At 26.9% G+C, this 15,046-nt stretch overlaps 1 protein-coding gene across 1 annotated transcript in view; it reads left to right on the top strand.

Moving 5' to 3' along the window:
• Positions 1-10,817, top strand: part of LOC100205957 (N(4)-(Beta-N-acetylglucosaminyl)-L-asparaginase) — a 39,243-nt gene extending 28,426 nt beyond the window's left edge. Inside the window, exons 10-12 of the mRNA XM_065812854.1 lie at positions 2,164-2,271; positions 2,388-2,521; positions 10,637-10,817. Coding sequence (XP_065668926.1) covers positions 2,164-2,271; positions 2,388-2,521; positions 10,637-10,728 — 334 coding nt within the window. The 3' untranslated portion in view covers positions 10,729-10,817. The remainder of the gene's footprint in view (positions 1-2,163; positions 2,272-2,387; positions 2,522-10,636) is intronic.
• The last annotated feature ends 4,229 nt before the right edge of the window (positions 10,818-15,046 follow it).

The raw sequence follows: 15,046 nt of genomic DNA, 5'->3' as shown, positions 1-15,046 counted from the left end.
TAACTTAAATATCTCATCCTTGTTTGAAAAAAATTGAATCTGTATCTTTATTCAATTTGATAAATTCCATACACTAAGTAGAAATTTCATTCTAGAGCCTTTCTATTGTTTTTTCCGCTACATGTTTTGAATGCCTATAACTAAAAATGCTCTACAAATGATATCTTTAACCCCAGTTATTATTTCTTTGTTAGGTATTATGTTAGTTTTTATATTATAGTATTATGTTAGGTACTTTGTTAGGTATTATCATCACCATCTAAATCTTCTTTTTTTATATATATACAGGGTGTATACATAATTTCTGACCCCCTATATCTCGGTTTAAGAATACGGTATTTCAACACATACCATTTTATTACTGTCATATCAATTTAATTAGACAAAGAATATATGTTAATAGTCAGTAATCAGTATTATGTCCATTTCTTTCTATGCATTGGGTAATTCTCCTTGGCAGGCTTTCTACTAGGCGAAAACACTCTTCTTGCGTAATGGCAGCCCACTCCTGTTCAACACGTCTGATCAACTGTTCACGATTACGAGGTCGAGGATTGTGTAAAACACTGTCCTGGAGTCTTGACCAAATATGTTCGATGACATTTAAGTCAGGCGAGTTGCCAGGCCAGTCGGTCCACACTGCTGGAAAGTCTCTGTTGATCACATTCATTGTTGCTCTTGCCGTGTGGCAAGTTGCTCCATCTTGCATCAAAGATGGTCTTATCATCAGCTGCACGTTTGTACACAGGTAGAATAATATCACGGTAATATTTTCCATCAACAGTTTTATTTTGCTCAACAACAACCAGATCAGTTTTGCCATATCGAGAAATGCCGCCGGCTATGATAATCTTGAGACCGAATTTCGGACGTCGAACATAAGGTATTGACTCTGGTGTTGCTGTACGTACTCTTTGATTTTGACGGTTTGGAGCCGGATATAATTCAATTGGACTCTCATCCGGTGAGTCATCTGCGAATCCCTCTTCTTGCAAACGAGTACAAAAATTTACGCGATCAGTGATGTTTTTCTGCAACAACATGGGTTTCACTTTCTGTGTATAGGCATGCTTTCCCCATTTGGTCTTGCGCAAGTATTTACTGATAGCACTGTGTGAAATTGTTTTTCCTCTTTCTTTGTAACTGTCTGAAAAATTCAGTTTCTTAGCTACAGTTCTCGCTCCAACTCCGACTTTGTCTTTGACCCACTTTCTGACCTTGTCCTTGGTTCTTGGTGAAAACTTTGTTGGCTTTCCAGGTTGCTGAGCATCTGTGACGTCACCCTCTTGTTTTCTTGCCCACTTCCTTACAGTATTTCAAGAAACTTTACACTGTCTAGTGATTTCTTTAATGCTTAATCCTTGACTACATAAAACTTAAATTCGGTGACAAAGTAACTGTTTATCAGAACTCATTTTCAGAGTAAATTGCTAAAAAACACATGTTATATAATACATGTTAGTAACATATACATATAATACATATAAATACACACAGAGTAATTAATGTAAATCATAAACAGACATCAAGTATCACTGATATAAATATGGCAAATAAAAATAATGCTGATTATTTCTTGTAGCCAAAATGCTAAACATTAAAAAAGTGTAAACTTAATTTCTGACCCCGGTTTCGAAGAGTAGCAATACGTCATAAACAGTGAAGAAAAAATGTGTTATTAATTAGCAAACTAAGATCACATATTAAGGAGTAATAAGGACAATTTACTTAAAAATCGTGCTAAAACTATAGTCATAATGCCAAAGGCTGTGGAAGACAAGGAGAATGAAAATATCATTTTTATGTATGTTGACAAAATGGCTCCCATAAACATTTTCTGAGGTCATATCCTATCTGAAGTGAGCGTTTTACGTGCAGAAAGTATAGTTACACCAAAATACATACTATAGTATTTTTCGGGCTAAAGTAGCATTTAAGAGAGCAACTCAAAATCTTGTGTTTGTAACATGTGGGGGGTCAGAAATTATATACAATTTAGTGTATTAATTTCTTTCCGTGACAAAATTAGGATTTTTTAACCTGTTCCAATGCTACAGTTAAGATGTTTTCACAATTGGTTATGTTTGGTTGTTGATGGTTATTGGTTATGTTTGGTTGTTGATGGTTTTTTTAGTAGTTTTATATGAAAACTTTTTTATATAGTCGGGTAGGTGATTCTCCTATTACTGGATCAGGTGCATATGTCGACAATGATATTGGTGCTGCAGTTGCTACTGGAGATGGTGATATTATGATGAGATTTTTACCTAGGTTAATACATTTTCTATGATTAATAATTTTTTTTGATATTGAAACCTTATATAATTATGCCTAATGATTTTGTTGTTGTATTATTTATAAATGAAATAAAGTCTAAATTACTTTAGCTATCAAGCAGTTGAGAATATGAGACATGGAATGTCTCCTACTGAGGCTGCTGAGGATGCATTAAGAAGAATTGTAAAGTATTACAAAAAGTTTGAAGGAGCTCTAGTTGTTGTAAACAAGCAAGGAGAATATGGTATGATTAAAGTTTATTAGTTCAAGTATTGAATAATCTGTTTTTAAAACTTCAACACTTAAACAGGTAAAACTGTAGAGTATTTTATATTTTCTTATATCAGTATTGTTATTTTTGTATTTATATGAAAAGGGAAAGGGGGGGAGTGCTTTATTTCTTTTTTGACAAAGAAAAGTTAAAGATTGTTGGGACTGTTTTAACAGACTACTTTTAAAGTAGGGATATTATGAAGGTGGTTTTATTTGAGTTAGAACTGAAGGTTTTTAATTTACTAGATATATATATATATATATATATATATATATATATATATATATATATATATATATATATATATACATCACTTTGAATAACGAAACAAGAAGAATTAAAAAAAAAGATGCATCTGCTGCTGATGCAAACAATTCAAAGTGATCTGTTGTCTCAAGGAATGAACATTTTGACTTTTTATTGGATCAATGATCAACTAGAAATATGTATTTGGGAATAGGAATCTGATTAAAGATCTCACAATTTTCAAATAACAAGTTGACAATGGGGTTGATATTAGGTCTATCTGATACTTTACTGGAGAGAACTTCCACTGGCTTTCTTCCCAAACACCATTAAAGCAAAACCAGCCTTTGCTCAAAAGTTTTCGAAAACTAACGAAATAACCAACTTGGAAAGCCTGTCATGTCTGGACTACCAAGAATATCAATGCAAGCAAATAATAGTACAGTGGCTAAGTATATTTCATCAGTATCTTAGGCTCTTTTCAAGCTTCTCAAAGTTAATATGTTAACATGTTTCTCGCAATCACCAGATAAATGGGGAAAAAATCAGTTTTTTCAAAAAGTCAACGTTTTTGTTCAAAAATGGATTTTTGCAACTTGTATAACATCAAAGTTTGTGTGATGATTTCAACAAAGAAACAATATTTTTTAAACAATATTAAGTAATGAAATTTCTTTTTCCTCCGGAAAATATTTGTCAGAATCAAAACATATTATATTGTATAAGCGTAACTTTTTTCTTTGAATTACAAAAAATTCGAAATTTTGTATGTTAAGAAAAAGCTGTTTTTTGATTTCTTATTGCTTCTTCATTATGATTTGTTTACTTATAGTTAAGTTCTTCAGAATGGTATATTAGCAATATACCAAATGGTGAATATATATATATATATATATATTATACATATATTTGTAGAATGAAAGAACTTGTTTTTTCCAAAGGATCCTCTTCCTGTAGAGTTCAAATCATCCATTGTTTATAAATTTGTATGCACAGGATTTAATTCCTGTTATATATGCAAAACTTCTCACCACCTTAAAACACGAATGATTGAACACTACAGGAGAGACAAAATCTCACACATATACAAACATCTCCATGCTAACAATAATTGTTTTAATAATTATAATAATGACTGTTTCTCGATATTGGATTCTGCCTCCAATAAATTTGAGCTTAAGATTAAGGAAAGTTTGTTCATTAAATGGAAAAATCCAGATATGAACAAACAGTTAAACCATTATAAAGTATCACTTTTCACATAAAAGTTACCATTTTATTAGTCGTTAACCTTTTGTTAAATAATTTAATAACCTTTTTTTTTCTTTTTTTTTTTGCTATTGCCTATTTTGTCGCAATTAATAAAAAATAAATTGTAATTTACATTTTATTACCTTATAATATTTGTATATAAAATTTTATTTATATATATATATATATATATTTTTGTTAAAATATATATATTTTTTAACAACATATTTTTGTTAAAGTACAAAAACTACCATTAAATTTTTATCTATTTCAAAATAATAATTGAAAATTTTTTTTTTAAAATTAGTTTATTAGAGATTTTTTAAAGAAAGAGGGGCGGGGTGGTTGGGTTGAGATCAAACCTAGATAACAATATTTTTTTATTTACTATCCTTACTTGCCACATTTATAGCAGGATATCAAAATATCAAAAATGTTGGCTTAACCCTATCAAAAATAAAAAAACTATACGAAGATTAGACCCGCAAAACGAGCCTTTTATGGATTATGGACCCTGTTTAGTATAAATTAAAATATAAATTCGTGAAGATCGAATAAGTTAAGAAATATATATACTCATTTTCAAAATATAAAAATTATATAATCATCTGTTTTAGGTTGCTTTTTTTTGTATTGTTTTTAAGTAAGAGTTTATGGTGATGACAACCTGCTCAGATGAAACAAATATATTTAAATAAGAAGAATGAGTCCTTGATAAGGACAGATGTTTCTCCTTTGTCGAAATTTCTTCTGATCTGTAGAATACAATCCATTGCAAAAATCCGTTCTTCCACTTTAGAACTGCAAAGCAAAGTGGCTAGAACAGCTTCACTGTGAGAAAACCAGGCTCCTGAAATGACATATTTTTCAACAATATCCTTGGTAACCTGGTTTTGCATTTTTACTAATCTTAAGGTTTCTAAAACATGTCTTGGATCCTCAATAAAAGACCACCTCACCATTATATCAAACTACATTGGATAGTAAACACCAACAACATATTTAACTAAACGACTTAAAGTAATAAAGTTTTGCCCAGACAGTCCATGAACTGATACCCAAATTCACATCAGTCTATTTGCAGTGGTCAATCATCTGCTGTGATTTACAGGACCACACTCCATCTTTATAAGATCTATAGGTATGTTACCTGAACATATAGCCAAAATCATTTTATACCCATAGCTGATCAGTTGAAAGATCATCAATCACATCTTGATTTAATTCAATTGGTCTTTTACCAATGGTTATTGTTGGAAATGCCTGAGCTACTGGAAGTAATGTAGCACAATTTAATAGTTTACCCACGACTCCGCTGAACACATTACTAGAAGTTGTTTTACCATCTAGTTCCTGAATAAGATGCCTAAGCGGAAGCTCATTAGTATGCAGCATACATATAATCCATGTTAACTTTTTATTTAAAAGATCCTCTATTCTTTTTATAGCCCCACCTTATCTTTCAGTGTTAGCAGCTGTAGAGTCTGCTCCAATATACTGTAAGTTTATATCAAATTTTCTACACCAACCTGCTATAGGTTTGGCTATTATGAACGCAGATTTTTGCCTACTCCAGGCTTAAGAGGAGAGGAGATTTTCCACATGGTTCACTAGTGACAGTGTAGAAGTCCATTTTTATCGTTTTAGAATAATATTTTAATGTTGTTTTATCTTGATTATAAAAAAGAGTTAAATTGTTTCTACCGTCAAAAAATAAGGCTTTAATTTCTTCTGACTGATACAACTGTAAATCTTCTGTCTGGAGCTTTTCCATTACTTTTTTCTTTTCTGTATGAATTTTGTGATGGCCAATAATAAGTTTATTACCTTTTTCATTAACAATCCCAAGATCTATAAGAACTGCAAAAGAAATAGCTGCAGCCTTTCTGTTACTTGTTCTGTATCTTTAAACTGTTTAAGCAAGAAAAGTAAAGTGATTTGTATTGATGACAGATTGCTTTATTCCGTCGTCAATTTTGGTGTCCATAAACTGGTTAGAAGATTCATTTGCTTTCTCAATCCCATCTACCTCTATTTCTTCATTAAAAAAACTTGTTATTATTTAACTCTACTTTCTTTTCCTCTAATTTTTTAAACATTAAAGTTTTTTCTTTTCTTTTGCATTGCTTAGCTAGCCGAGTATGTTCTTTTTTATCTCTACAATGTATTTGGTACACACTTTTCATTCCAACTTTCTATCTCTGAGCTTTGATAAATTTCAGCTCTATTTAAGGAATTTTTAAACTTAATGGACAATTACAGATCGGAATAATAGCACAATGAGAACATTTTGGGTCAGAACAAGTTGGATCTTCCATGTATTTAATACTATGTTTGCAACGAAGAAATGCATCAATTTCGTTATATAACTTATCATTTTGAGTATTTGTCACTCTTCCCCAAACAGTTTGATATTCACTTTTTTATACTGTGCAACAACCTAAATAAAAAATATATATATTTAAAATAGCTATAATAATGAAAGAGTAGAAAACAAATGTATTATATAATAATTTTCTTAAAATATTAGACTTAGCTAACTTTACAAGATGATATTTTGGCAGTAGTTGCAAAACATTTCTGAGGGTTGGTAATTCAGAGGGTAACAAATCAGCAACAAGACCAATGAGTTCTTTAACTTTTATGCCGCCTGTGCAAGAATTACTACATGTCCTTTTTATTTTATTCATAGCATATATTAATCTATAAAAATTATATATTTATATAATTACATATATATATATATATATATATATATATATATATATATATATATATATATATATATATATATATATTTTACATACATATATACATATATATAAACTTTAAATTTTTTGTGATTCTTTAAATCATAAAAATTAACAAAAATACATATTACAAAAGTTAATTAGTTATCCTAAAATTGATTTAATTATTGAATTTATTATTTTTATCCCTAAACTTATTTATAATTCTACTTAAAATAACTCTTTCACCTTTGCACATCAGAATCTAGAAAACACTTAATATAATTTTAGAGGTAAACAACGCATAATTTATAAAAAATAACTTTACAGACCATTAAAATTAGAGTTAAAGGTTTTTGTTATTTTATGAAAATATTTAATATTGTTTTTATAGTAAAATATTTTACATGAATAAATTAAATTGTTTTGATAATATAAAAATTAATTAAACATCGAATTATACAATCTTGCCAAGGGAATACCATCTTCTGAAAAGTGATTGGAAGGAATGTTGTATTGAATTTCATCGCTTGACGAAAAAAGATGTTAAATGAATTTTGTATAACTGACACGGGAATTTCATATCATGCCTGCACCACTAAATAAATAACATCTTTCAAATTTATATTTTTCAGTGCTGAAACTATTCGATCTTCTGCACCTAAAGCTGCAAGACATCCGAGTAGATGTTTGCGATAGCGCTGTTTTTAATAATTTTATCACATTTTGATCTAGTGGTTGCAATAATGGTGTGTTATTATGTGTTATTAAGGGGAAAAACATAACTTTGAAATTCGGGTTATCAGTAAAATTATTCTCAGACCCATGGCCAGCTGCACTACCTACTAAGAGAAGGGCTTTTACGAGAAGGTTTTTAGTTTCCAAGTGTCGAGTTACTGAAGGTATGAATATATCATTATACCAGTCGTTAAAAAGTGTATGTTTGCCAAGCATTTTTGGATGATTTGTAATGGCGAATTCATATTTTTGAAGCAATGAGGAGATTTTGATTTCCCTCTCATCATCAAATCTAATTTATGCATACCTGTAGCGTTTATGCATGGCATAATTGTTACTCTTTCCTTCATTGCGTTTCTTCCAGCAGCGGATTTTTCAAAATTTGTAACATTAGTTTTATTGGGCAAGCTTTTATAAAAGAGACCAGTTTTGTCGCAATTATATATTTGTTTAGGCAAAAAGCCATTTTCATCAATATAATTCTAAAATTTATTTCTAAATGAATTAGCTCCACATTGTAAGACTTCGAGTGCCTTTAATTTTATCATTACTGAATCGTCGATTTCACTATATTTTATTATCTTCATTTGCTTAATCATACTCTGATTCACATGCGCTTCGACAGCTTCATCAGCTATTCTTCTAAATTTTCTTGATTTTCTTTTGCTCTACTTGTTGTAAATTTAGTAACTTTTCATTACAACTTTATATTCATTACAACTTTATATTCATTACAACTTTATATTCATTACAACTTTATATTCATTACAACTTTATATTCATTACAACTTTATATTTCATTACAACTTTATATTCATTACAACTTTATATTCATTACAACTTTATATTCATTACAACTTTATATTCATTACAACTTTATATTCATTACAACTTTATATTCATTACAACTTTATATTCATTACAACATTATATTTCATTACAACTTTATATTCATTACAACTTTATATTTCATTACAACTTTATATTCATTATAACTTTATATTCATTACAACTTTATATTCATTACAACTTTATATTCATTACAACTTTATATTCATTACAACTTCATATTTCATTACAACTTTATATTCATTACAACTTTATATTTCATTACAACTTTATATTCATTACAACTTTATATTCATTACAACTTTATATTCATTACAACTTTATATTCATTACAACTTTATATTCATTACAACTTTATATTCATTACAACTTTATATTCATTACAACTTTATATTCATTACAACTTTATATTCATTACAACTTTATATTCATTACAACTTTATATTCATTACAATTTTATATTTCATTACAACTTTATATTCATTACAACTTTATATTCATTACAACTTTATATTCATTACAACTTTATATTCATTACAACTTTATATTCATTACAACTTTATATTCATTACAACTTTATATTCATTACAACTTTATATTTCATTACAACTTTATATTCATTACAACTTTATATTCATTACAACTTTATATTCATTACAACTTTATATTCATTACAACTTTATATTCATTACAACTTTATATTCATTACAACTTTATATTCATTACAACTTTATATTCATTACAACTTTATATTCATTACAACTTTATATTCATTACAACTTTATATTCATTACAACTTTATATTCATTACAACTTTATATTCATTACAACTTTATATTCATTACAACTTTATATTTCATTACAACTTTATATTCATTACAACTTTATATTTCATTACAACTTTATATTCATTATAACTTTATATTCATTACAACTTTATATTCATTACAACTTTATATTCATTACAACTTTATATTTCATTACAACTTTATATTCATTACAACTTTATATTCATTACAACTTTATATTTCATTACAACTTTATATTAATTACAACTTTATATTTCATTACAACTTTATATTCATTACAACTTTATATTCGTCCTTTGTTTTCTCACCATTTTTAATGTCCTTTAAAGTGGATAGTTTATCTTTTACCAATATTGAACGAATTTTTTTCTTCTGATTCAAATTTTATAGTTGAATTTAAAGCACAAAAATATTAATCAATTTACTATCTAACAGAAACTAAAGAATTCAAGTAACTCTTCCATTTAAGAGAAATTCACTTCAATACTGGCAGCACAAAACATAAACATTCCATTAACAGAATTTTTTACAATTTGAGGTTATTTTTTTACAATTTGAGGTTAATTTTTTACAACTGAGGTTGAGTTGATTAATTTATTGATCAACAAAAACTATCAAAATTCAATTACTATTTAACATTCAATTACTATCTAACTATTCTGTTTAACAGAAATTCACTTCAATACTGGCAGCAAAAAACACAATTATATTCCAATAACAGAATTTTTCATAATTTGAGGTTATGTTGTTGTGAACAGCTGATTTTACTTCTGAATTAGCCTAAACTTAACTCAAATATTTAGCTTTAAAAAAATAAGTTGCTTATACAGAACAGTTGAACTAAAAAAAGTTGCTTGTATAGAGGCTGCTTATAAAGAATGTTGCTTATAGAGGTTGCTTATATAGAGCGTTTACTGTATATATATATATATATATATATATATATATATATATATATATATATATATATATATATATATATATATATATATATATATATATATATATATATATATATATATATATATATATATATATATATATATATATATATATATATATATATATATATAATATTATATATATATATATATTTATATATATATATATATATATATATAAATATATATATATATATATATAATATATATATATATATATATATATATATATATATATATATTTATATTTATATATATATATATATATATATAAATATATATATATATATTATATATATATATATATATATATATATATATATATATATATATATATATATATATAAATATATATATATATATATTTTTATATATATATATATATATATATATATATATATATATAATATATATATATAATATATATATATATATATATATATATATATATATATATATATATATAATATATATATATGTATATATATATAGTATATATATATGTATACTTTTTTTTTTAAGGAGCTTCTTGCTATGGCTGGAATTTTCAGTATTCAGTTATAAATGAGAAGCTAATGGTTCCAACTATCGTTGATGTTTTTCCTTTTGCATAATGTTTTTTATATAATTTTTATTGTTGTTGTTAATATAATCTAACTTATGTACTGAATAATTTTATACTTTTTAAGATAATAAACGATAATTGAAGTTTATTTTATTCACAGTTATTAAAAAATTTTAATGTTTCGTGCGTATTTTACACAAAAAAGGAGATATAGGATAAACAAACACGTAACAGAAGAAACAGTGTATTTGGTTTAATTTAGTTTTACTTCTTTATTTAACATAGCTACATTACTTTCTTATATTGTCATTGGTTGTTCTAACCTCTCAACAAAACTTAAAAAAAGGAAAAATGTTTTTTGTGAGATTCATAAATGTTCAAGAGAAGATTTGCTGCAGCTCTGAATCATTTAAACCTATTCCTTTTTCTACTGGAAAAATCTCAAATGGGAAACTTAAAGTACAGTAGTATTTTTTTAGAACATTTTATTATTGAAAAATTTACTTTCAGTTTTCCTGTGATAGGAAACGGGTTGTTTTTATGTAAACTTTTTATGTGAGGGCAAAAGGAATTTGTCGGAAATTCTTTTGTTTGGTAATTTTCTTTACTCAGCCGTTTTATTCTGAGTTTTAATTAGTTTCAACAAATTTAATTACTTGAAAGAAATTAGGTTTTGTAAATGTGACTTGAAACGTATTTATGGTTGGGTATATTTCATAATTCATTTAATTTTAACTCGAACGTTTTACAATACTTTGCCAATTGCTTTTTAAAGATAGTTGAAACATTTTTAATGTATATAAAAACAAAACAAAAAATTAGAATAAATAAATAAATAAAAGAAAAAAATTCATAAAAAAATTTTTAATAAGGCGGAAGGCTTTGTTAGAAGGCCTAAAAAAAATGTTTAGACCTCAGAGATCTAAAATCTATTCGTCCCTCGGAATTAGAAATAAAAACCTAAGGTTTAAGGTAAAAAAAATTTAAGAAAAAGGTTGTCTACATAGAAATAACGACATTATTTACACCATAACAATATAAACACAAGGTCGAGAAGAAATTGCCAACCTCAAACACTTTGGTGTTTGCATTGCCGAATGCTGACCATAAGTCCGAGGGATTTATATGTGTTTACTCAACACTATTCAGCTTACAGAAAAAAGTGATTAGTTATTGAAACAATGCTATACAAACGAGTGACCGTAAATACTTTCTTTTTATTTTATTTATCAAAACTTTAAAAAGAAAAACGTTTAAAATGGTTTAGCTAATAATTTAATTGTAAAATTAATACAAATCGTCGCGTTTGTTTGACAAGGCTCCATCTAAAGTTTTTTATATTAGGAGAATTTAGAAAATAATCTCTCAATTTTTCCTTAAAGTTTAATTTAAACTATTTATATTATTTTTTTATATTCTATGTATTCTACTTTTAGATGGTATAAAAATAAATAAAAAAAAATATCATAAATAAACTTTTAATTTTAAATTTAATTAAAAAAAAAAGATTTATTTGCTATTCTTCTAATATAAAAAAAATCAGTTAGAACCTTGTCGACGCGACGAAATGTTGTCTTAGCTATTTAGTTCATATTAGACGTACACTACTTCATTTGTAAACTGTAATGTTTACAAATGAATCTATTATCGAAGAAATTTTTTGGGTTTATTATTCTCAACATATGGCTGAAAAGAAAAAGTACTGATGTCGCAAAATAAATGATTTGAGAAAATCTACTTTGATCAGACATAAACCAGTTATTCAATATTTCAAATAAGCATTTTTAAAAAGGCTGATCAAAGTAGATTTTCTCAAAGCATTTGTTTTACGTTATTGTTTTATATTATTATTTTTTTCTGAGTCTTTCTCGTATTATCAAAATCAAAACTGGAAATGTTCCACAGCCCTTTATTTATCAAAATCAAAACTCGCCATAAAACTTAGTTGAAAATGGTGGTTTTAGAAAGTTATGGTTATTTCAGAGATTTAATCATCATTTAAAACCACGAGTCAAACTTTTATGAACAATGCTTTTTATTCTATTCTATCTACTGAATCAGTTTAATGTTGTTGTTTTTTTTCAAATATTATTATAAAAAAAATAATAATCAAATAACTTTAATTGCAAATAGAAACTCTAGATAAAAATTATTTAAATATTTGATTGTTATTAAATATTGAGTAGAACCTAAAATTAATACTTCAAAAATGAAACAGAAATTGGAGGGTTCTGTAAGTAACTTTTCAACATTTAGTAACAAAATCTAAGGATTTTTTTAGTAACAAAATCTGAGGATTATTTAAGAAAACTGTGACAAATTTTGAAACTTTAAATTATGTCCTGAAAAATCAGTTAAAATGTACAAAATACGCTATATAAAATTTTTTCTTTTTTTTTCCTTCTGTGTTTTAACGTAATAATAGACATTTATTTGCAGAGTACCACGCAAATCGCGTGAAAATGCAATTTAAACTCATGTTAACATTAACATTAAATTTAATGACAAAACAAGCCATTAATTACCATTGAATTCATTTTTGAAGTCTGTTTTTAAGTATGATAAACACTAAAGGGTCTCTCTTGTTTTGGACTTATGTTTGCATACTTGGTCAGTTTTTCAAAAACTTAAACTAAAGTATAATGACCAAGTCTGTTCTAAATCGTAGGTTCGAATAATGACCAAATCTGTTCTAAAGCGTAGGTTCGAATAATCAAGCAGTATACATTTACTTTTCGGTGCTATGAGAATTGGCAAACTTTTATATTTAACTATATTTTCATTAATGAAGTTGTTTATGACTTTTAATTCTTTAATTAGTTTATTTTAGCTAATATAAAAAGTAAGAAAAGTCGGAAACAAGTTCTAAAAAGCAGGTGATACCGAAAGGTGTAAGTAAAAAGCAGGTGATACCGATCTAAAAAGCAGGTGATACCGAAAGGTGTAAGTAAAAAGCAGGTGATACCGATCTAAAAAGCAGTTGATACCGAAAGAGTAAAAACAACTTTACTATAAAAATTGTATAGAAAACTTGACGGAATTAAACTGAATGAAAAGCAGATAATTTTAATTTAATTATGTATTTTTTTATTCTCAAAAAAGTTTTAATGCAAGCTAGTAGCTACCATTATTGTCAAAATGAAGTAACCATATAAAAGACAATTTAGAAAAAATGGGGTTTTCACACTGTTTAAAATCAATTGTTTTACTTGATTTTGACTAATGGAACACCGGTAGGTAATTTCTCAACAGTATTTCGTCGCGTTAGATTGAGGTTCTAACGATTTAAATGATAATTAAAAATTCAAAAAATATTATAGTTTCTACTTGTTATAGACTAACTGGCAGCGATACCATTCAAATTATTTACAACGAATCTTTATCAAAAATAATCACGAACAAAAAAATTTATTCTTCATTGGTGACCTTAAAATAGATAGTTTAAAACATAATGAACTCCCTAATGCTAAAAAATTTTTGACAATATGTTTGGACACGGTATTTTCCCAATCATTAACAAACCAACTGTAGAAGATTAATCTCAATCTCCCTAATATTCGACGCATCATCAGCATTGTTTGTAAAATACTGGACATCCTTACATGCATAGTTAGCAGGTTAAGCATCAAAATAGCGTTAAAATTCGTTAGGCTTCATTGATTAGTGGAAGTCTGTACAGTTTTAACTTTGAATGCGCCCTCATCGGTTTATGTCCAAGACCAATCTCACAAAAAGCAACAGTCATTCGTAAGTTAAAATCAAATGCACTATTGTTTTGTGTGTGTATGTGTGTGTGTTTTGTCCACAGTATTACATGAAAAAGTGCACCCTATTCATATGAACAAGATGTACTGTATATGCCAAAAATTGCACAAAAATTTATATACAATTAAGTTTGTTTTAAGTAAACTCAAAAAGTAGGAAACATAATAAAAGAATATAAATAGCAAATAAATTATGAACGAGTTTGTATCATGAAAAATTTTAAAAATATTTTGATTAAAAAACGTTTTAAAACTCACGACTTTCACAACATTTTTAATTTTTTGTTGAAATTTGCGTCTTCGCGGCTAACACTAGTCGATAAATCAAACAGTGAGTTCCGATAACTTTCGACGATGCATTTATTACCAAACTTTAAAATCCAGACCTACATCCGAAAATTGCCGGAGCCCTTTCTGTGCAAACATCAGAATGCCATGTCAGAATGCCAATTCCCAATGGATGCCATGATTTTGAAAAAAAAACCCAACTGCATCAAACTTATCGAGTGCAGTAGTTATGGTTTCAAGTAGTTTGCAAAGAAGAAACTTATCTTTAAATTTGCCTTCATTAATATACCTCACGTAAACCAGTGACAGAGAGGA

Source organism: Hydra vulgaris, chromosome 12 (assembly GCF_038396675.1).
Source record: "Hydra vulgaris chromosome 12, alternate assembly HydraT2T_AEP".
Classification (NCBI taxonomy): domain Eukaryota; kingdom Metazoa; phylum Cnidaria; class Hydrozoa; order Anthoathecata; family Hydridae; genus Hydra; species Hydra vulgaris.
Note: the sequence above shows the minus strand (reverse complement) of the source record. Positions and strands in the feature narration are given on the sequence as shown.